This window comes from Sebastes umbrosus, chromosome 10, assembly GCF_015220745.1.
Source record: "Sebastes umbrosus isolate fSebUmb1 chromosome 10, fSebUmb1.pri, whole genome shotgun sequence".
In the NCBI taxonomy this organism is placed as follows: Eukaryota; Metazoa; Chordata; class Actinopteri; order Perciformes; family Sebastidae; genus Sebastes; species Sebastes umbrosus.
Window position 1 is genome coordinate 2,989,313 of NC_051278.1, and position 27,039 is coordinate 3,016,351.

General features: G+C 38.8%; 4 protein-coding genes across 13 annotated transcripts in view; 2 read left to right on the forward strand and 2 right to left on the reverse strand.

Annotated features, from left to right (window-relative positions):
• The window catches only part of itsn1 (intersectin 1 (SH3 domain protein)), a 50,648-nt gene extending 44,755 nt beyond the window's left edge, over positions 1 to 5,893 (reverse strand). For 4 of the 7 annotated variants that reach the window (XM_037783052.1, XM_037783051.1, XM_037783050.1 and 1 more), the window contains exon 1: positions 5,704 to 5,892. The gene's annotated coding sequence lies outside the window, so the exon portion shown is untranslated. Of the gene's footprint in view, positions 1 to 5,703 lie in introns of all 7 variants that reach the window. The other 3 variants (XM_037783047.1, XM_037783049.1, XM_037783054.1) reach the window with 2 other exon arrangements.
• A 1,231-nt stretch (positions 5,894 to 7,124) lies between these two features.
• cryzl1 (crystallin, zeta (quinone reductase)-like 1) lies at positions 7,125 to 12,314 on the forward strand. Of its 2 annotated transcripts, XM_037783057.1 has the most exons (13): positions 7,125 to 7,359; positions 7,790 to 7,867; positions 8,226 to 8,298; positions 8,410 to 8,454; positions 8,815 to 8,883; positions 9,757 to 9,890; positions 10,031 to 10,142; positions 10,368 to 10,388; positions 10,528 to 10,626; positions 10,730 to 10,842; positions 10,997 to 11,102; positions 11,203 to 11,248; positions 11,857 to 12,314. In XM_037783057.1, the coding sequence occupies exons 1-13, from the start codon at positions 7,294 to 7,296 to the stop codon at positions 11,951 to 11,953; spliced, it is 1,059 nt and encodes a 352-aa protein (XP_037638985.1). In that variant the 5' UTR covers positions 7,125 to 7,293; the 3' UTR covers positions 11,954 to 12,314. The 2 variants fall into 2 exon arrangements, with proteins under 2 accessions (XP_037638985.1, XP_037638986.1); XM_037783058.1 differs by lacking the exon at positions 10,368 to 10,388.
• A 28-nt stretch (positions 12,315 to 12,342) lies between these two features.
• setd4 (SET domain containing 4) lies at positions 12,343 to 19,731 on the reverse strand. 2 transcript variants are annotated; one of them, XM_037783055.1, is made up of 13 exons: positions 19,598 to 19,729; positions 17,960 to 18,049; positions 17,763 to 17,858; positions 17,072 to 17,109; positions 16,860 to 16,948; positions 16,425 to 16,661; positions 15,608 to 15,667; positions 15,238 to 15,367; positions 14,966 to 15,140; positions 14,723 to 14,801; positions 13,647 to 13,727; positions 13,412 to 13,535; positions 12,343 to 13,311 (listed from the first exon to the last, which is right to left on the reverse strand). In XM_037783055.1, the coding sequence occupies exons 2-13, from the start codon at positions 18,033 to 18,035 to the stop codon at positions 13,132 to 13,134; spliced, it is 1,365 nt and encodes a 454-aa protein (XP_037638983.1). In that variant the 5' UTR covers positions 18,036 to 18,049; positions 19,598 to 19,729; the 3' UTR covers positions 12,343 to 13,131. The 2 variants fall into 2 exon arrangements, with proteins under 2 accessions (XP_037638983.1, XP_037638984.1); XM_037783056.1 differs by lacking the exon at positions 12,343 to 13,311 and having other exon boundaries at positions 13,420 to 13,555; positions 19,598 to 19,731.
• On the forward strand, positions 19,718 to 25,154 carry cbr1 (carbonyl reductase 1). 2 transcript variants are annotated; one of them, XR_005208615.1, is made up of 8 exons: positions 19,718 to 19,845; positions 21,626 to 21,740; positions 22,167 to 22,336; positions 22,845 to 22,952; positions 23,767 to 23,975; positions 24,113 to 24,166; positions 24,694 to 24,924; positions 25,103 to 25,154. XR_005208615.1 is itself a non-coding variant. In XM_037783059.1 (7 exons), exons 2-7 carry the CDS (start codon positions 21,628 to 21,630, stop codon positions 24,865 to 24,867), a joined length of 828 nt encoding a protein of 275 aa, XP_037638987.1. In that variant the 5' UTR covers positions 19,718 to 19,845; positions 21,626 to 21,627; the 3' UTR covers positions 24,868 to 25,021. The 2 variants fall into 2 exon arrangements, 1 of the variants encoding a protein (XP_037638987.1); XM_037783059.1 differs by lacking the exon at positions 25,103 to 25,154 and having other exon boundaries at positions 24,694 to 25,021.
• Positions 25,155 to 27,039: the final 1,885 nt, after the last annotated feature.

A 27,039-nucleotide genomic window follows, 5' to 3' on the forward strand; every position in this document is an offset into this window, starting at 1 on the left:
TCGTTTAGAAAGTAAAATGTGAATATTTGCTTGGAGGTTTCCACCATTTAATATCAATGTAAATTAAACTTTTATAATGTTAAAAAAAATATACATATATAAAAAAAAATCTCTTCATTATTATAATTTTTTAGACTAAATCATCAAAGGATTAATTGGAGAAAAATAATCAAAGGCTTAACTGATAAATAAATTAAGAATTTGTTGACTGTAGGACTGTCACAATATTTACTACTATATTGAATTTTCGTACGATAAGTGAACATGACCTCAAGCATTTTAACGTAATCGACTTATTGTACAATATATGGACCTTGATATTGCCTGTTGTGTTTACATAATGTCACCAACATTTTAGCCAACATGATGCCAGAATAAACACCAGGGCTTCCCTACCATGAAAAGACTCAGGCATTGCGCATACATTGCACATTTTAGTTAACAGAGCCGGGTGAGTCCATTTTATTTATTGTTTTGGTTGTGTATTAAGAATTAAAAGTTCATTGCCCTTTTAAAAGGGTGTACTTGCATTATAATGCTATTATATTATCACTATATTAGCAGCATAAAATGGTCTTAAAGAAACAATAATATAATTTATCGCAATTATTTCTGAGACAGTATGTCATCCAAAAAATAGTCGTTATTGTGACAGGCCTGGTTGACTTTATCTTGTGTGGACGGTTACAGATATGATGTTGATTTAAATAACTGCAGCCTCTTTGCATCAGCCTTCTCACACTCTACACACACACATAACACAAGCATTTGCATCTAACACACACACACTCCACACACACTCCCTGTTTTACACACTAGAGACACTCTGACTCTGAACACACCCTCTGACACAGACTCTGAGCTCTGCGTCTCTCTCTGGAAACACATTCTTATCACACTGATGTCAAGTGGTGAGGCATGAGAGGTGACAGGACACTCACCCAGCTCCCCCCGCATCACTCCATCCGTCCCTCAGGCTCCCTCCCCCCAACCTTTCAATCCAACAGGCCTCCACAGCTGGCTAACGTTAGCACTATCACAACTGATAGCAGGACCAAAATGCCTTGGATGGTAACAAGCTTAACAGCCAACACAATGCAAAATAAAATGGTTAATTATATTACATACTGGAGGAATACTGCACCGCCTTTTTGGGAGTTGCACTTATTGCAAAATAAGTGAAAACACCAGCAGTGAGCACAGCTGTCGAGGTGCTTTAAGGTCATATAAGCCATGTGACTCTTTACTTACCAAATGGTATTCCTTGTCAAATGGCATGACTGGCTTTATATTAGAGGGATGTTAGTGTGTAATATAGATTTAAAGATATATATTATTAGTTGCCTGATCCATCTGGCTATTTACGCCTGTTTAAAATGTTTTTTTTTCATTGCTGATGGTTTTGAAGCTGTAGGACTTGAATGAAAGGAACACACTGTTGAATGCAGTCCTGGAATATGTCGGAACAAATCGTATTATGTGGCTCTGATTTATAGGTTGTTTGAAGCAAGAACACAGAGTCGCCCTCCTGAACCCACATGAACTTTTGAACTTCCTAAATGAACTGTGGATGAATATGTTGGTAATAATGTAGACTTCCCAGCAAACCAGGAACTCAGAGACATAAAACATCGCTGATAACAGAAATTAAAAGCCCCTAATATTGGTGAGCTTTCCTGTTAGCGTGAAATGTACAAACACTGCCAAATGTGCACCTCTAGCTGAACTGTATGAATGAAATTGGATTTAATAGGATTTGTCACACATGCACACAGCTAAGTTGCAAAGTTCAGCGGTAACATTCAGATGGAGAATGATCCACCTACACTACTCTTTATTGGGTTTGTAAAGCAACAAAATCTGATGAGGCTGCCAGGCACATAGAGGAGACCAGGTACTAGGGCTGTCAAAGTTAACACGATAATAACGCCACTATTCTCTTTAACGCATTAACGCAACCTGCAATTTTTAGGTTGTAGCGGGCTCAGTTTTAAAGCTAGAGTGAAGATACTGGCATCATATGAAACTAAAAAACCTAAAGAATCCATCGGTACCAAACATGTCATACTAGCTTGTCATGAGGGAGGTTAAATAACGCTCCAAATTCAAGCTAAATTTTGGAGAGGAAAAGCTGTCATTGCCATTTTCAAAGGGGTCCCTTGACCTCTGACCTCCCGATATGTGAATGTAAATGGGTTCTATGGGTACCCACGAGTCTCCCCTTTACAGACATGCCCACTTTTATGATAATCACATGCAGTTTGGGGCAAGTCATAGTCAAGTCAGCACACTGACAGCTGTTGTTGCCTATTGGGCTGCAGTTTGCCATGTTATGATTGGAGCATATTGTTTTATGCTAAATGCAGTACCTGTGAGGGTTTCTGGACAATATCTGTCATTGTTTTGTGTTGTTAATTGATTTCCAATAATAAATATATAAATACATTTGCATAAAGCAGCATATTTGCCCACTCACATGTTGATAAGAGTATTAAATACTTGACAAATCTCCCTTTAAGGTACATTTTGAACAGCCCTACCATGTACACATTACAGGTGAGACACACTGCCCAACTCCTGTTTGAAATAACGGTAATGCACCACACACACACACACACACACACACACACACACACACACACACACACACACACACACACACACACACACACACACACACACACACACACACACACACACACACACACACACACACGCCCGTAGGCCATTTATTCAGCAGAGAGGATATAAACTATTGTCACAGATTACTGCATGATAATGAGACCTCAGAACTACAGATTTCCCGGAAACTTTACTCTGCAAGACCTTTGACCGTCTTGATAAATTGTGAGAAACAATAGTGAAAAAATGTGTGCAAATGCAAAGATTTTGTGTTTGAAAATTGCTGCCAATTCATTTTCCGTCCATTAACTAATTATTATTATTAAATCAGAGAATTGTTTCAGCTCTAATCTAGCTAAACCCTTTGCAGAACGGAGGGCGGGTCTCATGCCACACATGTCTCATGCAAAAAACATCTGCTATTGCTAGCAAGGGTGGGAAAACCAGTTATTTGGAAGTTTTCAAAGTATTCAAAACAACACAGATAGGAATCAAGATTGGTGCTGGATGAAAGCATTATTGAATATTTGAATCAAGATTGTAGTAAATTTGCACTTTAACTCACTGGACACAGTGGTTTCATCTTGCAAAGTCTCCCACCTTTAAGACCTGTCAGCATCCGCGTTATCATGGCAACTAGTCCTAACTGATCGAGCTCAGTAAAGCCAATCAAGGTCAATAAAAAACGCTGAAGTTGCACATGAAACTAATGACTCACTTCTGTAGGAACAGCAGTTTACTGTGACAGGAAAGGTCTGTTTGTCAATCCATCTTAACTTCCTGCATTGTTTCTCGTCTATGATGAGGTGTTTTCACTCAACAGCCCTGAAGCATGTTCAGGTTTAAAGCAGATCACAGGATACTACAGCTGTGAATAACATTAGCTGGAAAACCTCCAACCATGACAGTCACTGATCTGTCTGCAACCTTGTCGACTCATCATTTTCCTCTCAACCGACCTGGCTACTAACAAACACGAAGGTTAACCACAAGTTAACACCAGTCAATGTGAATGTTAGGTCAGTTACAGGCTGGCAGTGCAGATGCAGTGATTTAACATTAGCACACAGGCTAACTGTTAGTAGCAGCTGAATGGCATCGCCCTCCATTATATGTACACAAACCAACATTAGACACCTCATAGACAGATCAATATCACAGTTAAAGGCTGACAATAGCAGGATATAAAAGAGAATGGGAGGCGGGGTTAAAGGAAACCAAAATGCACTGTATTCACATGAAAAAGAACCTTATTTTAAGTCTCATTTTGATGCAAAGATTTGTTAATTGGCAGGAATGTAGCAAAACTTGGAAGCGACAGCACTGCTCTGTTGATTTCATTTTGTGTAAAAATGTTAGTACAATTTTATTTTGCTTCTAGGAGATGCTCTGTGAATAAGAACCAGTCTTATTTTGATGCAATGATTTGTATATTAAGCAATAATGTAGCACAACATGGAAATAATTAAAAGCGGTGCTCTATTTATATATATATATATATATTTATATATATATACTTCCTTCCTGCTGCTGTCAGACTCCACAACCAGCACTGCTCCCAGTAGACCACTTACACACCAAAAAACTGACAATAACCTGATATTTTCAGGTGGAATTTCATTTCATTCTCACTGTGCAATATCATTTTCCACTTGTGCAATTTTGTTAATAGTCTGTTTATTGTCAATACTGCTCCTATTTTTATACTTCCTTCTATTTAAATGGTTCATATTTTGTTTAGGTCTTTTTTTTACTGTGTTAGCTGATGCATCTTGTTTTTTTGCACTATCCCCTTTGCTGCTGCACACTGCAAATTTCCCCACTGCGGGACTAATAAAGGAATATCTTATCTTATTTAAATGTGCGATAAAAAAATCCCTAAAATCAATCAATGGATAATCCTGATAAATAACTAATTTTGGCCATAATCGTGCAGCCCTCAGCTGAAGGAGAGGGAGAGGATTCATGAGCTCCAGGAGGGAGGGATGGATGGCCTGATGACTGACTACATGCTGCTGCAACCTGGGAGACATCACAACTATGGGAGTGGAAACAAGAAGCTCAACAACAGGACTAGGAGTCGATCTGGACTGATAATCAATGTTTAAACCTGTGGAGGGGACTTTGAAAGGTATATATGACTGCAGCTAGCACAGCAGCTAACAAGCAGCTAGCACAGCAGCTAGCAAGCAGCTAACAGCTAGCAGCCTCCTGGAGCTCATGAATCCTCTCTTCCCTCAGATGAGGGCTGCACGATTATGGCCAAAATGACTTATTTATCAGGATTATCCATTGATTGATTTTAGGGATTTTTTGTAATGCACATTTAAATAAATAGAGCACTGCTTTTTAATTTCCATGTTGTGCTACACATTCTTGCTTAATGTACAAATCATTGCATCTAAATCAGACTGGCTCTTATTCACAGAGCATCTCCTTGAAGCAAAATAAAATTGTAAATTTTTTACCCAAAATTAAATCAACAGAGCTTCCAAGTTGTGCTACATTCCTGCCAATTAACAAATCTGTGCATCAAAATGAGACTTAAAATAAGGTTCTTCTTCATCTGAATGCAGAGCTTTTACAGTCATTTATATCCTGCTATTGTCAGCCTCTAACTGTGATATTGATTGATCTGTCTATGAGGTCTCTAATGTTGGTTTGTGCAGCAAGCAGCTAGTCAAGACAAGTCAAATTTATTTCTATAGCAACATTTAAAACAACATGAGCTGACCAAAGAGCTTTACAGACATACAGGCAGAATAGAAACAGGTCAACAGAGCAGACAACACAATCTCACACATCCACAGACAGATACAGAGATATAATCCATTCAGTTATAATGAGTTGTAATGAAAAAAGGCCAATTAGTCATCACAATTCAAGTACATTCAAAAGCCAAAGAAAAGAGGTGGATCCTGAGCTGTGCTTTGAAAGACTCTGTAGAGACTGTAGAGGAGAGGCAGCTTGTTCCACAGACTAGCTAGCTAACGGCTAGCAGCTAGCAGCTAACGGCTAGCAGCTAACGGCTAACAGAAGCTAACATTCTTCCACACACACATTACTACTCTCTGTTCTGACCTCATAGTTGAGTTTCCATGGTGAAATACAGGATAAAGCAGCTCGTAGCGTCTTTAAGTGACAGTATAATGTGGTATATCCTCCCAGAATGTGGTTTTTTATCCCCAGAAGCCTCCTCTCTCCGGTGAGTCTCTCCGGTGGTTCTCCCTCCGGTTCTGTTGGTTCCGAAATCCCGACCGACAGCTGGAAAATGGGGTAATGCTTCCTGACGTCTCGCGAGATCTCATGGTAACCGTATAATGATATGGATGTAATCTCGCGATAGTTTAGTTGGCTTGCCCTATGAATCTCAGGGACGCTGTGAGGTGAAAGGATTAGTTGCGCTCCTGAATGCTGATGTTTATTACACACATATATATATATATACATAAAATATATATATATAAAATATATATATATATATATAATATATATATATATATACATAAGATATATATGTATACATAATGTGTATATATATATAAAATATATATACAAAATATATATAATGTATATATATATATATTTATATATAAATATATATATACATAAAATATATATATATATACATTATATATATTATGTATATATATTATATATATATATATTTTTATATATAAATATATATATATACATAATAAAATATATATATACACATAAAAAAAAATATATATATATATATACACATATATATATATACATAATATATATATATCAATTCACAGATAGAAAAATGTATCTAGAGTTCGGAAGATGCCCTTGTAATAATTAGACAAACAGAAGGAAAGCTTTGAAATATAAATCTAGACCGTACTTACAAGGCAGTGCCATAGATGCTGGTTTACACAGAATAGAATAAAAATATACAGATCAAAACAAAATTATATTAAGATATATTTAAATAAGACTTTTGTAGACTTTATTTCTGGTGTTTTGCAAAAACTGTATGAATGACACATGATTGCAGATATAAAGCTGACCTGATGATTTCTTAGTGTGGATGAAAGAAATGTTAATAAATAGAAATTCTGGGAGATAGTGGTTAAAATCCCCTCACTTCACAGGGCAGTTTTATTTTAAATTATGTTGTGAAATGTTAGTTTTTATTGCCGCTAGTTGTTGTATAGCTCAAATTTATTCCAATTGTTTAACAGACTCCATTATTTTCTTTTAATTCATTTTTTCCTTTCCTTGCATTTTATTTGTTGTATAATTTATTAGATTTTTTTTTTATTTTACATATTTACATATTTTTTTATAATGAAAAATCTGAACATATTTATGTAACTACTGTACTGAACTTTCTAAATAAAGTCTAGGAGAAATAAGTAGTTGTCTGGCACTTTGAGGCTTTTTTTAGATGTAGTGATAATAACATCCGGTAGGGGGCGATGATGTAATGATGTTTAATACTACAACAAAAAATGTAAACAAAGAAGAAGAAGAAGAGGAGATCAGCTGACTGCAGCTAGTGTGTTATTACAGGAACTAGAGAGCAGCTTCTCTTCTACAGGACAAAATAGATAACTAATATATGAAAGGGATTATTGTGAAGCAGGTTTAAGTATTTATCGACCTTGTAGCTGCATAAATTAAAGGAATAATCGGAGAATGAAAGGTTTATACTGCAGAGCTGCTGTCTCTGATGCTGAGCCCAAGTTCCTGATTCAGGAAACGGTGAGTTTGTTTTTGTGTTTCTGAGTCTGAATGTGCAGGTTGATGCTGTTATCTGGCTGACTGAAGTGTGCACACTATAAACCACATATCACTGCATTACACCATGAATATAAAACTGTACTATATCTATGCATTACACATTAAAGCATCAGGTGAAGAAAAGCAAATGCATGTGTGGAACTGTGGCTCCACCTGCAGACATCACTATGTGCAGCAGCACTAGCACTATTCTACCACATTAATAGGACAAAATAACCTTATTATTGGCTTTATTTCTAATTTATAGAGCACAGTTTTGGTAGTCATGGTGTATTACAGTGTTTAGAGGAAGACAATGCTGAATGATTGATGTCTGACTTGTTGTTGTGCAACCATATACAGTATAATAGTTTAAAGCACTGTTCATCTGTGTCTGTCTGTTTCTTTCCAGACTCTTCCAGATGTTTTAGGCAGCCATCTGGTCAGAGTTCAGGTGAAGGCATGTGGACTGAGCTCACTGGACCTCAAGGTACTGAAATAAAAGATGATGCCAACATGGATGAGATTGTTTAACCTGATTAGAAAACAACAAGACAGTAGAACAGAAAATAAAAGAGTGACCTATTAATAACTTTATATACAGGATGGTGCAATGAGAGTTGTTAAACTTCTATTAGATGTGTGCACAGTATAAAGAATATATTATATTTTGCAATTATGAGTACAGTACAAAAAAAGATAAGGAAGCTAGCACTAAATCTATTGTTTCTTAACTTTCATGCCAGTAAAGATCAGTGAATTAAATTGAAATCAGTGAAATCAGTTGGTTACCTACATCACCCCGTGTATGACCATAGTGATGACTCCTCTTCTGTCTCGTCCTCCAGCTGCTCGATGACGTCGGTATCCAGAGAGACTTGATTCCTGTTGGCAGAGAGGTGGCCGGCATCGTCCTGCAAGGTTGTTAACACACACACACACACTTCACTGAAATACATGTTATTATTAGTAATATTAAGTGTCTTCACAGACCTTTTCATCGGTTCAACTTGTTTGTGTTTTTTCCTGCAGTGGGCACCAACGTGTCTTTCTTCCAGCCGGAGGACGAGGTTGTAGGTAGGACATTTTGATTTATCTGATCTAGGAGCTGCTTTCTGACTGAAGATAGAGCATGATGTGATGTTAACTGAGTGGATGCTGTATATTTGTAATATCTGATAACTATAATTTACAATAACTAGAGTTGGGTGCTAATTCATTAGATACGTCAAATTTGAAGAAAATCAGTAACATTGTTAGATCTTATTCTAGTAAAACAAAATAAAAAACCTCTTGACTCAATAAAACTTTTTACAATGCGATTTTCAATATAATGTTCAATATTGTAACGTATGTGTAATCACAGTATTAATGGTGTCCATATTATCCTTACTACATTACATATATTATACACTGTATGTCCTCCTCTCTCTCCAGGTATCCTGCCTCTGGACTCTACCTGCTCTGGACTCTGTGATGTCATTGACATTGATGAACACTATTTAGGTAGCATACTGTACACACACACACACACACACACACACCATCACACACACCACTGCAGGTCACATAACATGCACTTTGTTCGTGCAACGAGCAGCTTCCATTATCACCAAAAACAAAGTATTTTTTTTTGTGATCAGATTTAAATTTTTCTTTACTGGAGGTTAGATTGAACACGTTAGCGAATCATCGGCATTGATATTCATCTGTAATACTGGACGTGGATCATTTTTATTTGTATTTATTTATTTAGTATTTAATCAATTAATTTATTAATTTATTATTTATGTATTGTTATATTTGTTTCTTTTTTACTTTTACATTTTATTAATTTTTTTGATTTATTAAAATAGTTTTTATTTATTTATGTATTTCTTTCTTTTCCATTTTTTTATTTAATTTGTAGTTTTTTTTTGTTTATTTATGTATATATATATATTAGTATTTTATTTATTTATGTATTGTTATATTTTTTCTTTTTCATTTTTTTTCTTTAATTTTTTTATTCTTTTTTTTGTTTATTATTCTTTTTTAGTTGTCTTACCAAACACAAATTCTTACAACACAGTCAACCAACGTGTTTTTTTCCTTATAATAAAAGTTATCATTTTTTCTATGTTCATCTTCCGTGACTACATAATCGTACTATATTATTTGTGTGACAAGTCAGCTCAATAAAGTAGAGTCAGTCCAGATCACATCCCCTCATCTAAAAGGTCAAACTGTTCTCAGCTGCTCCTCTTTGCCCTAAAACACAGCAGGTATAGTGACTGTTCTCTGTCAGCCTTTCATCTGAAGGTCATCAAGGCATAAAGAAATCTGTAAAACTGATCCAGTATATCCAGTATATTGTGTGTTTCTGTTTCTGTCCTCCAGTTCAGAAGCCAGAGAAGCTCAGCTCGACGTGCGTGGCAGGATCGCTGCGTGACGGCCTCCGTGCGTACACCGCTCTGCACACACACGCTCGCATGGCAGCCGGACACACACTCCTGGTCCTGGACGGAGCCAGCGTACGTAATAATAGTAAAGAATTGGACGTCAGTTTTAGCCCATCAGAGGAGCATGTTTCCTATCATTGTCTACTTTTAAAAACTATCCAATAAAGACAGTATTTAAAAGTGTAATGTTCCCGTCTCCTCTCCCTCCTCAGTCTTTTGGCCTCATGTGCATCCAGTTGGCTTGTTACCACGGCGTGAAGGTTTTAACGACGTCACACTCGCCGCAAGAACAAACGTTCCTGGAGCAGCTTCGGCCCAGCGTAGGTGAGTACAGGCCAACACTCTGATGTCCTTTACAGTAATGTAAACCCAGTCTGCATAAGAGTGTCTGCAAAATGATTGAATTTTTCTACAAAATCACAGCAATTCTTTTCTTTTCTGATTATTTCATGCTCTTTTGCTCCTATTTTTAAATATTTGCTTCTTTTTCCTATCTTCTTCTTCTTCTTCTTCTTCTTCTGTTCCTCCTTTCCTTCATATTTTCCTCAGGTGTTCAGGATCCTTTAGTAGGTGAGATCTTTTCTTTCTGTCTTCCTAACTGACTTACATGCTTGCTTCCTTGTTGATCTTCTCATTCTTGCACTAAATAGCAGTTGAATCAGCTGTTTTTGACTGGTGATGTCATGTTGCTGTGTGTTTGTGTGTAAAGTGAAGGTGATTCCGGTGTATAAGGACTCATCAGACCTGCTGCCGGTGATTCTGGAGGAGACGGGAGGACTGGGAGTGGATATCGTCATCGACTCTGGAGGTAAAAACACATTCACACTGTTAACAACACTGATGATGAACATGTGAATGTAGATCAACTGCCTTCAATTCAACATCATAACACTAGAACATTTCTCTTGTAGTGCGTCTGCAAGAGGCAGAGTCAGAGGAGGCGAAGCTCCTCCCCCACAAACATGACATCATCAGCGTGCTGGGAGTGGGGGGGCACTGGGTCACATCCCACAAAGACCTGCAGGTGAGTCAGAGCTGCATCAGAAATCTCCAGTTAGAAGATAAACAGAAATAGATATTACAGCTTGAATCTATTCCTAATAGACGATAAAATAACTATTTTATAAAACAAATAAGTATTACTATTATAATCATTCTGTGTTTTTATATTTTTACAGTTGGACCCTCCAGACTGCAGACTGCTGTACTTAAAATCAGCCTCCATGTCTTTCCTCAACCATGAAGTGTGGACGGCTTCAACAGCTCAACAGGGAAGATACCTGCGTATCCTGTCTGGGTTCACAGTGTCATAGTAACCTAAAACATATAAATATGCACATTAACATACATAAATAAAACTCCCTCCTTGACAGACTCCTTTCAGATATTCTGAAGGACATCGTGGAGAAGATGTCAACTGGAGTTCTCAGGTAACTCATCAAACAACAACCACTCAGTAGGACTGTTGGGTCAGTCACATTAAATCACAAAAAAGTCACAAAAAATCTGGAGAAGAGACAGAAAAGAAAAGTCTTCAGTGTCGTTCTTTGCTCTTCTTTCAATGAAGATGCTCTCCAGTTCTGATAGAACTGATGCTACTGCAGCAGCTACACAAACCTCTTCAGGAGACGCCATCGTTGTTTAGAACCAACAGCCACATCCGTAGCTGCAGTAGCTCCTCACAGGACGCTGATTGGTCCGTGATCTGGCTTGCTGGACACAAACACATCACTTGAAGCCTGACAAGATGGATTTTTTGTGTGATCCTGCTATTATCGCGTGATCTCACGACATCGTGAGAATCCGACTACCGTGCATGGTAACGTCATGTGATGCCGCTGGGCCGTAGACTTACATTAGGAAAGAGACATCTATAACTTTTTTTAGGTACTTCCCAGTACGAACACTTGAATAGCCCGTTCATGTGAATGAGAACCAGACTGAGCGGCTGTTTTCAAGATGCATACACTTATAAACTATGATTTAAGTCAAATGTAATCTGTTGGTGTGTCTGGTTTCAATCTGTCTCCCTCTCCAGACCTCAACCCGAGGAGGCGGTCCCTCTCTATGAAGCCACGGTTGCCATGGAGACTGTCCAGCGTCACCAGAAGAAAAAGGCTGTTGTTCAACTCTGACCACAACATACTGTAACCTACGAGTCACAGGAAACACTCTCCTTCCTTCTGCTGTTCAGCTGTTCAATATAACAAGTGAACAATTAGAAACACTGAAACCCGTCACATCATGCATCAGGTGGAACACAGGCAGACATCATGAACCTGCTTCCTGTCTGAGGAAAAACCCTCATATTAACACCTGTTAAGAGTCTCATTTTCTTTGGTTCTAACCAACGAGCCACTCATCAACTTCTGAATAGGTCTGATTTCATGCTATGAGACTAAAACCCACATTAAAGCTGGGCGTTGTTCCTTACTTCATGTTTTTTTGAGAATCCACCAACGCTTCATTTGACTCAATAAATACACTTTTTATCAACAAAAAGATGACTGAGATTCTTGCTTTCGGTGTAAAAACAGCAAAGTTTTATGTTTTTCTTATAAATATTCCAAATTACAATATAAACAAACTGTAATTTAAGTGGTCGTCATAAAACCTGTTGTCTGAAATTACTTCAATCGCAAACAAAACTCCTGAATGGAAAATGTTCGGGAACTGAAACTTTAAATCAGAAAATAAATAAGACAACGTGTTGTTTCTCCTCGCCATTCTGTCTGACATGAGTCCAGAAGGTTCCAAGAATAGTACAGTAATTTCAGAGCACTGTATCTTTGACCTTTACTTGGCTCAGTTGATGGTGGTGACGCTCCGTCAGCACACCTGGAATCAAACCTGTGACCCTCTTGGTTAACGGGTCGTCAGGCCATCCTGCCGCTTCACGTACTGGTCGACAAGCAGAACGGCAACATGCAGACTGTCCAGCATCACCGGCGGCCTTTCTCATGTCCCAGTTTGTACATCCTCCGTTCCTTTCCTTGCCTCCTCCTCTCCTCACGACTCCAATGTGAGCGGAGGAGGCGAGGAGAGAGGAGTCAAGGTCACGGAGTCGTCATTTTAAAGCAACGTCCATTAAATATGACGTGTGGCACACCTGGATTATCTGTCCATCATCAACGCCTATTTATATGTCACGGGTGCCAGAAAAAACACACCGGTGTGTCCTCGCTTATAGCTCCTCCGGCAAGCCTCCTTGCTCCTCGAAATGCATTTTAGGAATCCTTCATGATGGAGCGCTGAGATCGATTTCCGAGTCACAAGCCGGAGGAGACGAGAAATGAGAAGGAGCCCACAGATATCAGCTCACAGCGTCAACATCAGGTTGCCATGACAACAGTTCGTCCGGTTGTTCATCCGGTGTGCCTCCCAGTGCCTCGAGACAGCTTCCCAGGATGCACCTCTCCTCCTGTCGCAGTGACTCGACCACATGTAGCTGCTCCCTGATTGGCTGCCCACACAGCTGGAGGAGCTGGCAGATCTAAACACACATACAGCATTTAAATAAATACATAAATACATAAATCAGGTCGTGTGTTGCTGGTCAACAGTTTGATACTTGGTGGAGCATACACACATACCTTATCCAGAGCAGAGTGTGTGTCCTGTAGTAGTCGCTGACAGAGAGTCTTGGCCGTCTGGAAGCTCCACTCCTCTCTCTCCTCACTCACCGCCTGGCCGAGCAGCACCGCCCTCCAGTGGTGGCTATGAGAATAAACACACATCTAATAAATCAGTTATAACACACACACACACGCACACACGCACACACGCACGTTACTGACTAACTGACCAATGACACAGAAGTAGCCTTACTACAGTGTTTGTGGCAGCGACATCAGTCTGAGAGCCGTCATCAGCCTCCAGCTGGGACCGTCACCGGACACAGTGAGATTACTGACAGAGAGAAACCGAGAGGGATTTTATGCGCCATATTTATCAGACTTATTTAAATTTTAATTAATCTCTGTGTGCAATATACAATCAATCAAACTTTATTTATATAGCACCTTTCAAACAAGTCAAATGCAATTTAAAGTGCTGGACAGATGACTGACAAAAAGTGTTAAAAAAATAGATTTAGGGACAAATACACACCAAAACAACCAATATAAAAGTTCATTGAATAAGAAAGCAATAAAAGATGGGTATCTAAGATAATAAAAGATAAATAAAACACAAGGAAATAAAAATAACAATAAAAATAAATAAATAAAAATTATGAAACTACACAAAATAAGCAGATTGTATTAAAATAATGAAATATTAATCAAATAAAAGAGGTAATAATGATCAGCAATAAAATGTTAAAATAAACAATATAATGATAAATAAAATAGTATAAACAATAAAACCATACAATTATTAAACACTACATAAAAGCCAGACTAAATAGATGGGTTTTAGTTTACGTTTCAAAATACTAATATTTCTCTCAGTTCCTCTGGAAGGTTGTTCCAGCGGCTGCAAGCAGCGTCACCAAATGTTTCTGTTCTGCTTTGTGGGAACAACTAAAAGAGAAGAACCGGAGGATCTCAGAGACCTTCCTGGTTCATAAACCTAAAGCATTTCTGCTTCTGCAGACTTTGTGATATCAGCAAATATCATATTGTTTTACAAAGAATTAATATAATATCATATTGTGATGAAACTTGTGATTTACACCCCGAATAAAAACTGGACACACGGGGAAACTGCTGCTACTCTGGACAAGACAGACAATATGTAGCTCCAAAAACAAAGGACTGTTCCTTTAACATCTCCCATCTTCCTCTATAACACTATAATAATAATAATAATAATAATAATAATAATAATATCTAGTGGAACTATTACCACAGTTTACAGACAAACTATATAAAACATAAAAGGAACAATGACAAATGACTTACTGGAGGAAATTATTCTCTCTGAGAAACTTGATCTTCTGATCCAAACTCCTGTCACCTCTTAAAACGTCACCGAGGAGATCTGAAGGAACACAGTGAAACAAAAGAGTACAAACATCTGGTTAACATGAACTTTTTCATGTAACCTGAACTCGATATCGAGACGACGACAACAACAAACTGCAACGTCCATAAAAACTACAAAAACAGTAAATCTGGAGCAGCTTCAGAGTGTTTGTAGTTCACCTGTTTCCACATAGACCACGCTGTTGGGGTTGCAGGAGGCCACAAATCCGTACTCCAGCATCAGGCGCTGGTTGTCATGGGAATCGTAGTTGATGAAGGCCTGCTGGTAGCGGAGCGTCCCGAAAACGCTCCTGATTTCATAACATCTGGTCAAGTCATTGAAACTCGCTTTTACCTGGAAAAAAAAACAACAACTCATTATTGGCTCTCCCTCTTTCCAAGTGACCAATCAGATTGAGCTTTTACACATAGTTCAGTGTTTATGTGTTTACCTGCACGTCGGGGCGGTGGTTGAGCAGGTCCAGAAAGGGAGCTAAAGCATAATCATCCTGTCCAGACAGGAAGTTGTTGGACGGGTGGGACATGAAGACGGTGCGCGTGTTGACGCTACACCATGCCCACCTTGAGGAGGAGGAGGAGGAAGAGGAGGAGAAGGATGAGGAGGAGGAGGAGGAGGAGAAGGAGGAGGAGGAGGAGGAGGAGGAGGAAGAGGGTCACAGCTTAATAACCTGACAAACTTTAGTCTGGAAACATCTTCATGCCATAAACCATGTAGTGATTCAGTGATTTAATCATTAAAGAAGTTATAAATATATACTAAAATAAATAAAGTACCACTGAGAAAAGTGTAAGGGTGCGTACCTCAGTGCTTCATAAGTCAACACCTCATCCACGGGCCGACTCAGGACCGGCTGCAGAGATCTGGATCAAGAATAAATCACGATACGGACATTGTTCACATGTAGACTGAAGGGTCACTTGTGTTTTGAAGAATTATATGCATTGGTATGTATGTATTTAAAGCACCAGGGGCCAGTTGCATAAACTCAGGTTAAGACTAGTCTTGGCCTCAGACTGGTCTTAGATCGTCAGGTTAGACTAGTCTAACCACAGTAAGCCTGTCTGTTGCATAAATATAAAGACATTAGCCACCTCTCCCCCTGGCTTAGCCTTAGGTGAGAGCCTTGTTGCTATGGCAACAATCTGCTGGAAGGTTAGTTAGCTAATTATTTCAACTGTTTATCCAGAACTTCTTTTGGATTCTTGGACCATATTCTTGAATTGTTTCTGAACATCTCTAACGGTTTATGCCGTTTACCTTTTCTGTTATTTTCTCCCAGACTTTTTAAATTTTTTCTCTTCTGTGAAGTGTCTTATTTCACCCATAATGCACTGCACGACAGGCTATCTAAGTAAGTCCTACATTAGTCACTCTTTATGCAACAGGCGAATTTAAATCTCTATAGCACATCTGATTTAAAGTTAGATTTGGGTTTGTTTTTATGCAGCTGGCTCCAGGTTTATACTTTGTATAGAGGACTATTATCTAAATGCAAATATTTAATGTGCCACTAAATCTTGCATTCTGCAAGTAATGTTACGCAATGTGTGAGTAACCTCAGCCCTGCTACGCCCTCCTCACACACGACCTGAATAACTGGCTTCAGTGTCGACTCACCTGAAAAAGTTCTGATTGGAGGAGTGGATCTCTCTCACCGCCTCCCTCTGCTCTAAAGCCTGTCTCTGCAGGCCGGCTGGCAGAACAGCCACGATGTCGTCGGTGAAATAGGCGGGGCAGGTGTAGGCAGTGGGCAGCACGTCGATGTAGGGGAACCAATCAGAGGCCTCTCCTCGGTGCCGCTCACACACCAGGAAGACACAGAGCGCCAGCAGGGGGGAGAGGCGGGGCTTCCAGCTGGGGAGACAGGAATAATGGGTCAATCCATACACCCATATGACACATTGAAGCTTTAAAGAGGTAGTGGCTATTGCAGGGCTGTTGGGATGGATTGCATTAGAGTTTCCCAGTTTGTTATTCTGTCCACTGCTGTATCCGGACATATTCTGACATTTTAAATAGTTTCACTTTGTGTATGAACGTGTGAGAGTTCACCATTTGATATACGGTCCCAGGTAGCTGTCCAGAACAGTCGAGGTTGTGAGGAGACAGGACTCTGGCAGAGAGATGAGCAGCTGACCTGGCTGAGACGAGAACAGAGACGATCAAAGAGAAAATATATTGATTGTTAACTTCAGACATTGAAATCATTACTAGCTTTATAAACTATACACATGTGTTGTTCATTCAATCAGATGCAGACTCACCTTTATGCTCCTGAGAGCTTGCAGTCCTCTGCCTGTGTCTGGATTACAAGAAGCAGTAAACACAATCGTTATAGTCTGAACTTCAGTCCATCCGTCAGATTATCCAGCCTGTTCTCATTCCCAGGGCGTCAAATACCAACGCTTTGTCACAGACGTCGGTGTTCGATACCGACGCAGACGCACCCTTTCACGCCGGTATGAAACACACCGGATTTTCCATTAACTACAATGTAAACCCATCCACTCCGCTCAGGGAAAGTTATGTGGTGATGTAGCTTAAAGAGCGAAAGAGACACACAGGACGGGTGGAAGGAGAGGTGGATGGGTGCATCACATTTCACTTTACAATCAGCTGTTCGTTTGTGTGCCGTCTTCACAACGTCAAGTCACATTTTCACTGTACAAACGTAGTGACCTCAAGCCCAACGATGTTGTTTTTTCCTCAACCTAACTATAGTGGTTTTGTTGCCTAAACCAAAGCAAGTGTTTTTGTTTAATCCACAACATTAAATACGTGTTTACTGCGACCGAAAAGTGACGCCGAGGGGTCTGACAAAGAGTCGGTATGTGACGAGTTGGGATGAAAACATGTTGGATTATATTATTATACATTGGTTGAGTGACTCTTTTCTACATCACAATGGCTGCTCTCATGGAGCAGAATGTGGACTGATACAGTAAAGAACAGTACCAGTGAAGAGGGCCGGCTGCAGCAGCGTCGAAGTGAATCCTCGTTGGTGAAGAAACTTCATCAGCCTCACATACTGCAGCTGGTGACACAAAGACACTGAGGAAACACAGAGAGACGGAATCAGAGAGACCCGTCTGAGCTGAAACAGCTTACAGCAGAGAGACATTTTTAGAAAGCAACAGTAAACTGGTTTATACCCGCCGCGACGACGCTTTCTTGTTTCTGCCTCCTCTTCCTTGCAACTCGTCCAGCCCGATGGCCGCGACCCCTCATGATCCCACCTGGACCTGGACCACAAACACACACATTCACACACACTATAACTATAAGAAAGCTAAAGGTCATCAGACCTCCAGTTGGCAAACCAACCACACAGTATTCACAACTTCTCTACAAGATTTGGTGACTTCCTGAGGCTGTGGATCAAACATTAACTCCCTCACTTGCTTTTATAAGATGGATAACTAATTAACATAATAAATATCACCAAAGCAAAAACCCTCTCTTGTATCCTACTTTGTGCATTTTTCATTTACACTCAGTTGGCTGTTTATTAGGTACACCTGATCCTTTGGTTTGCTCGCATTTAGAGAGGTGACAATTCAACTGTATGGTTATTTTACAGCCTGTATATCATATTGACAGGTGTTTCTAATATTATGTCCAACCCATGAATATCACTGAGGGTAAACAAATACAAACTATGACAGCCAAAAATCAACATCTCTCTAAAACAGTTTTGAACAACAAATGAACATTATAACCCTCGTGAAGGTGGAATATATTTCATAGCTGTTGAAGTAGACTGCATTAGTTTTAAATATCTGTACCTAATAAACTGGCGACAGAGTGTATCTTCCTATATTTACATTGTATGCTGTCAGTTTACTTTTGCTAACCAGTTAAAGCTGAAGTTGGCGAGATTGGAGCAAATATGATTAAAAAAAGTTATTTGTATAAAACGGTCGCTATATCCTGACAGTAGTTCATGAAACAAGTAACCGGAACAAAAATCAAGATTTCACAGACCGGAGGAAAACAAGCAGTCAGAGCTGAGGTCTGCTGTCCAGCTGCTGTCTATGAGATCACTTGTCAATCACTCGCGAACTCCGACCAAACGGTCAAACTAGGCAGCGCTGATCAAATATGAATCAATATTCTGTTACGTTAATGCCTATTTCTCTGCTTATCTGTTTTCAGAATCATCTTGTAGTGCACGGTTTAGCTGTAAAATGAGAAGGTTTGTGACGCCGCCGCTATTTTGAAATCTGGTGAGAGAACGCCAAGTTCTGGTCACATGACCGGAGCACAGCCAATAGGAACGCTCTCTCTCGCTCTCTCTCAATGAAATGACCTGTGATTGGTCAAAGTTTCCCGTCACGGGCTAAATGTTATAAAGCCTGAAAACAGAGCCATGAGGAGGTGCAGAAGTCTAGTTTTCTCTCAGGACACTTGAATTTCAATATGCTGAAAGGTTATTATGGGATTTTTGCCCAATGATGCCAAAAATATATCCTGACTACTGCTGCTTTAAATACAAAAATGACCACACAAACATAAACATGGAGCTTAAAAATCAACTAAATAACTAAAGTTTACATGTGATTTGTGGGAGTTAATGAGTTAAAACGTACCAAACCACACACAAACACTGGGTTTTGAGGTTTACCTTTAATAGTGTAAGTTAATAACAAAACTGTCTCCCTTACAGTGTTAAACACTAAAACATTCCCATCATGCACTGCTCACCAAAGACATTTTGTGTAGTTATCAACGAAGTTAAACTCTGGGTACATACATGACATACATACAGAGTTAAACACCAAATACTATACCTAGATATTATCCTCATCTGTGTAAAATCTTCATTCTGTGCAGCACAGTGGCTCCATGCCTCAAATACCACGTGGTCAGCTTGTTTTTCCGGATCTGCGCACTGAGGCTGCGCAGTAAAACCTCCACATCCTTTTTATTGTCCCAGTTCTCTGCACACTGAGCTCAACGCGTCACTCTCCTCTGGTCTGTCTGTCTGCAGCTGCTGCACCACCGCAGGTTCACTACATCACTACTACAGCTACTACAAGTAAGAAACCTCCTTTTCTCCTCCTATTTATACAGTTAGCAACATGCAAACGTTAATATGTGTATTATGTATCTGTATTAGTCTGTAATCGTGCTGGTTTACTACCTGAAACATGAATATGATCATTATCAGTCAGAGTTATGTAACAAACAATCATCTGAAATCAGGAGAAAAAGCTCCTCTCTTAAAGCTAAAATGTATAAATGATGTGTTTTATATAAGGTTAGTTTCACACCCTAACTGCAAGTACTACTACTACTGTTACTCATACTGGATAAATACCAGTAAAACCAGTTTATATATTAGAGGTTTGTATTGAGGCTAAAGGTCACAACAGTTTGTGCTCATGGTGTGACTCAGCACTTTATCCTTTAATCCTTTACAGGATCTTTGATTAAATATTAATTTTTAAAGGTGAAACAGTGGGTATGTTGTTGTTGTTAGACCCTGTTTTATTTATATTATCATACATTAATCATAATCTTTTTTCTCCTTAGTTTGGTGCATAACAATAAACATAGTTAGAGAAAATAACTAATCTGCTTTGTATGTATGATTAAAGCTGTGTTTTATTTATTACAATGTTTTTATATATGATCATTTTAACTGTGTAAAGTAATAATAATAATAATAAATTCAACTTATATAGCGCTTTTAAAGAACTCAAAGACGCTTAAAAGTGTTTTGAGTTTCATGAAAAACACTATATAAATATTATTATTTATTATTATTAGATTATTATTATTTATTATAAGAAACACAAATATAGAATAGAAAGAAATTACAATAAAAATATGAAAAAATACTATAAAAATATGTATAAATCTGTTTTAAATGGAATGGAGTTGTACAGTTTTGTGCAGGAATATGCAAAATAATATAGTAAACATAGTAAGAGAAAATAAAAATAAAAGTACTGCAAAAGTCAAGAATCATAGATGGGGGAGAAAAAATACAATAAAAATATGAATAAATACTATTAAAAATGTGCAAAATTTCCCCGTGTAAGTTCCCATTTTTAATGTCGTATATCAGAGTAAAAAACACAATTAAAGCTATTTTTTTACATGATCATACATTATTCAGAATCAGGTTTATTGCCAAGTAGTTTTTCCACATACTGTATAAGGAATATAACATAAGAGAAAATAAAAATACTGCAAAAGTCAAGATCATACATATAGAATAGGAAAATTATATACATAAAAAATTACTATAAAGTTCCCACTTTTAAATAAAGATAAATAAATAAAAATATTAATAATGTTTTTTTATGAAAAAATGTTTGTTTCTTAATATATATATTATTATATATCCAGCTGTAATATATTATAGACAATTTAAAGAACAATTGTCTCTGTTTCTTTCTGAAAGTGTCACCATGACTCAGCAGATTTGATCTCTTCTCAATCTCCTCCCACATGTCTGGTGCTGTTAAGAGTTTTTGCATTATTATAAGACACAATTTAAGTAAAAAGTGTTTGTTTTTATGATCAAAACAAGTTCACCAATCATTCTTTTTTTATTCCAAGTATAATAGATTATAAACGATTTAAAGAACAAGTCTCTCTCACTCTGACACTGTCACCATGACTCAGCAAATCTCAACCCTTTTTTTTATCTCCTCCTACATGTCTGATAACATCATTGACTCTTCTCAGGACTGAAAAACACTGTGTTGTGTTTAATGTGCTGATAAGAGTTTATTTTTCTACCGTTAACAATTAACGATCAGGTATTGAATGTGTGATCTCATGCTCTGATGTCTCTCTGTGGACAGACATGTCTACCAAGGTCGCCGTGGTAACGGGCAGCAACAAGGGCATCGGGCTGGCCATCGTCCGAGCGCTCTGCAAGCAGTACCAAGGAGACGTCTACCTCACCTCCAGAGACGTGTAGGTAGCTCACCTGGTGACACCTGGTGACACCTGGACCAAACTGATCTATTAGAACATATTACAGCATCATTGACTGACTGTCAGGGACATTAATTACATTACATTAAGTATTGTGGACATTTTCAAGTTTCAATCTGCCAGGTATTTGTCTTTGGCAAACGTCCATGTGAACAAAAACAGTTTATACAGACAAAATGACAACTCCACATGTAATTTCACATGATATCACATGATACAGAATAAAATGCCTATCAACTGGACATATACAGAGAAAACATGCAATGTTTTTATAAAGACAATTGCAAAACTGTTCTAACTTTAGCAGAACATTCATGTAACAACCATTAACCACTATAAACCCAATGGCTCAACGTTTCTCATGAGAATAAAGAAGTGAAAATGGATTCTTTCTTTTTGCTGCAGCGGTCGTGGTGAGGAGGCCGTGGCATCTCTGGCCTCAGACGGACTGAAGCCAATGTTTCACCAGCTGGACATCAACGACGTGAACAGCATCACCGCCGCCGCCGCTTACTTTAAGGAGAAGTACGGAGGCGTGGACGTCCTCATCAACAACGCTGGGATTGCATTCAAAAGTACAATTACAAGGATATATTAATATATATTATTATTATACAACACTGGAGTCATGCACACAGTAATGTTAAAATATTACTACTACTCAGACATACTGAATAATACTGGTATGGAAGTAGAACCAGCATACTGTACAATTTTACACATATGTACTATTATTATTATTATTATTATTATTAGGAGTATTAGTAGCGTTAGCTGTATGGTTGAACAATTATGGCCAAAATAAAAAAAAATCACAATAATTATATTAAATAAAAATAATATTTTTTTGCTGAAAAATACGATAATTTTTATTTATTACAAATATTCATAAAATAATTCCATTTTAGAGAAGTTATTATTTGTTTTAAATTTTATTCATTTTTATTTTTTTTAACAAGTAATCAGATAGGAAGCTGCCTGTACTTCCATATTATCCTCACTAATTATTTCCTCAAATTTACAAATATTTAAATCAAAATATCCCTTTTACCCGTAAAACCATTTTTTTAAAATTCCCTTCAGTGGCCGACACGGCTCCATTTGCCGTCCAGGCGGAGGTCTCCCTCAAGACCAACTTCTTCGCCACCAGAGACATGTTGACTGACTTCCTGCCGCTCATCAAAGCCGGAGGTAAGGACACAGAAGTGGACCAAGTCTACTATCTGTCTACTTTAGAGTTTGTTTTAGTCTTGATTCAGATAATGTAACAGAAAAGGTAAAGTTGGTTATTTTTAATCGCCAATGGTTCAACCGTGACTTTGAATATTCTATTCCCACAGGATTTTGTGAGACTGGTGAGTCCGGGAAGCTCCAGCGGAATTTTTTTTTTTTGTACATTTTAAAGTTAAATGCATCAATCTTGTGAACTTTGAAAGCAAAATTAAGAGGCTAGATCCACGAAGAACGTTGTGCTCTTGTAAACAATTTAATCATAAACACATTGGTTGTATACATGTTAATGGTGATGACACGGCAAAAAAAAGTCACACCCAACACAAAGCGTGGTAAATGAAACGGGGTCCATGGTACCAGAACCCTCGCACTGAGGGCAGTCCACCCGGTTGACAGTCACGCCGTCCCTTGGACCGGGAAGCAGCTGTAAAGCTCACGGCCCGGAGCTGCAAGCCACTTTCACTCCCGGGCCTTTCCAAGCCGACTTGGTAGACCGGTCGCACAGACTATTTTCGGTTCATTATCAAACTGTGGCAGGACAAATTAGGCTGTGGCAAATGGAAACACCGACAGCAGTCTGTCATGTTTCAGTAGCTGCTGATCCCACCAACATTGGCACATTGTAACTCATCTTTTTCTTTTTCTTTTCCTGGTAACTCATATTTTAATCTTTTGTGACATTTGTTTAAGGTGACAAATTTAGTTTGACATGCTGTGAGACACGAAGAGGTTTGATAAGCAGCGTCAAACATCCTCTGTGTCTGTGTTTTAGGTCGCGTGGTGAACGTCTCCAGCTTCGTCGGCTACCGCGCTCTGACCAAGTGCAGCGCGGCCCTCCAGGAGCGTTTCCGCAGCGAGGACATCACCGAGGAGGAGCTGGTGGGACTGATGGAGAAGTTTGTGGACGAGGCTAAAAAGGGTCAGCACCAGAAGGGCGGCTGGCCCGACACGTCGTACGGGATGTCCAAGACCGGACTGACGGTACGACCCGGCACTCGATCCAAGTTTGCAGATCTTAAAATCAGGGACCAAAGATTAGAGAAAGTCTGACTGAAATGCTCCTCTAATGCCACATTTCTTTTCATGGAGACATTAATTAAACGTGTTTGTGTCTTTAGACGCTGTCCATGATCCACGCTCGCCGTCTGTCCAAGGAGAGACCGAAGGACGGGGTAATTATTACATATTAATCAAACAACAAGAACCATCTCTGAGCTTCTTTTTTAACCACTTTGTTCAACACAGTTGCTTGTTATTAAAAGATGGAGAAATAATGTTAAATGCACTTCATATCCTCTCTTCTCACTGCACAGTTATTTTTACGACTTTTTCCAACTTGTCTCAAACTACCAAACATTTAAGGAGGTTTCCTTTAACAACTAAATCACTAGGAGGATAATTTATGACAACTCTGGTATGTGATAATTGACTTTGACCCACAAAACATTCAGGTTTTAGTTATTTTACACATCTGGAACATCTCTCAGCTCTTTTAGATCAGTTTAAGACTTTTCTGTTTGACAAATATTTCATTTTTATTCACTTTGTAACTGTTTAATCTGTTTTATTCTGTTTTAATCTTCTGTTTTTATAATTTAAAATCCCATGTATGTGTGTCTTAAGGATTTTATCAGTTTTGTGGTTTTGTTTCCAGTGAAAGCCTCACTAATAACATATATTATTATTATGTTTTTTACAGATCTTGCTGAACGCCTGCTGTCCCGGCTGGGTGCGCACCGACATGGCCGGTGATAAAGCCCCCAAATCACCAGATGAGGGAGCCATCACTCCGGTCTACCTGGCGCTGCTGCCGCCCGGCGCCACCGATCCTCATGGAAAGTTTGTCTCCGATAAAGAAGTTCAGCCGTGGTGAAAAGGGATAAAGAGACCTGCGTCTGTGTGTGAGTGAGTAAATGAAAGAGAGTCAGTGGTAAATTACCAAAAACTTGTCAAAGCTTCTGTACAAAATAGATTTATTTAGCAATAAGAGAAACATGTCCACCATATGAAAAACGTGACACAATCTGGAAACGTATCAGAACATTTAATGTATTAGAGTTTAGCAGTTAAACTAAACGTTGATGGACATAAAACCAAACTTATTCCAGGGAACACTGATGTGTGTGTGTGTGTGTGTGTGTGTGTGTGTGTGTGTGTGTGTGTGTGTGTGTGTGTGTGTGTGTGTGTGTGTGTGTGTGCGTGCGTGCGTGCGTGCGTGCGTGCGTGCGTGCGTGCGTGCGTGCGTGCGTGCGTGCGTGCGTGCGTGCGTGCGTGCGTGCGTGTCTGTCTGCTGGGTTATATAACAATAATACTGCATGAATCTGTTTTTGATAAAACTCCATTTCATCTCTTTGCCTTCAGTAAAACATTTTTATATTTTTTACCTGGAAAAGGGAAAATTTGCCTTAACTGGATGAAGCTTAAATGTTGAAAATCAAATAAAATCAAATGATAAAAAAGCTTTTCTACAATGCAATGCTTTTTCATAAGATGTTACATTGCTTAAATGTCAAAATCAAAAATATGTAAATTTCCACTTTCCTGTAGTAGGACTCACAGTATATGTTTGACATGTTTTCTCATTGTGGGTGTTTTGTTTTTGTTTTCCTTCTGGATTTGTTCATTTATTAGGTTATTTCTGTACTGGAGCGGGCCTCAGAGCGCCACCTAGTGGGCCGCGGAGATAGTGACAAATGGTTCGATTAACCTCTTCAAAATCCAACGGAAGCTATTCTGTCTTTCAGAGGTCGTAGCGGGCGGGTTTTAAAGCTAGAGGAAGGATACTGGAATGATGAAATTAAAAAGCCTAATGAATCCATCGGTACCAATCATGCCATTCTAGCTTTCCGGGAAGGAGGCTAAATAACACTTCAAAGTTACGCTAAATTTTGGCGAGGAAAAACTGGCACGGCCATTTTCGAAGGCGTCCCTTTGACCTCTGACCTCCAGATATGTGAATGTAAATGGGTTCTATGTGTACCCACGAGTCTCCCCTTTACAGACATGCTGTATGTCTCGGATGACACATAATGGAGCTCTTTTTTTTGTTTAAACAAAAAGTGATGTTGGAGACAACCCTGCACCAGTAAAAACTCCAAATTGGTGGTGAGTAGATATGAATAGTTTGGATTCATAGTGGCAGGGAGTGATGGGGGGGGGGGGGGGGGGGGGGGGGGGGGGGGGGGGGGGGGGGGGGGGGTTAAGCTGAATATTTATGTGGGTCATTAAACCTGCCAGTGGCATAACACATATTTATAGCCCAGTTTGTCATTTATTTTATTCGGGAAGACGGTCCTCGGAATTATTTTAACAATCAGAAGTGGGCCTCAAGTTACCAAAGGTTGAGAAGCCCGGGTGTAGCAGACGTCCACGTGACTTTTTATTTGTAGTAGACAAATAATATGGGTACATACCTGCCGTGTACCAAAGTTTGAGAGTTCTAGCACACTGAGTTACTGATACTCAAACATTCCCGGTCGGTCCACTTTAATCTCAGAAATGATTAGATATTGGACTGTCTATCCATCTATCTGACGGGGGTTTGAGGTCTCTGGGGTGGCATTATTCTGGGAAATGAGACGGACAAACAATCAATAACAAAGACAAAGCAATTTCCTCTCTTTGATTCTTCTCTATCCCTCTCCAACCTTTTCTCCTGGATGAAGACTGTTGTGTCCGTCAGAGTGTTAAACTGCAGAGGGATCAAACTTTTAACAACACACATGTCTGGTTAAATGTGTGAAAACAGAAAGTTAGAAGTCAAATGTTCTAGTCACATTTTAATATATTATTTTCCTGTGGTAGTTGTGTTATTAATCAATGAAGAATGTTGGAGATATCTGAGTGAAACTTGGCCATTAAGGACATATTAATGGAGCTGTAGTGACACCTGGTGGTGAAGGTGGGTATTTCATAAGAAAATAGATTTATTACTGTACTAAACATTTTTATATTGAAAGAGAAAAACACAACATGTGATGTGTTATATGTGCACCAGTAATCATCAGATGTGTTCAAAGTACAATACATTATATATATATAAAGG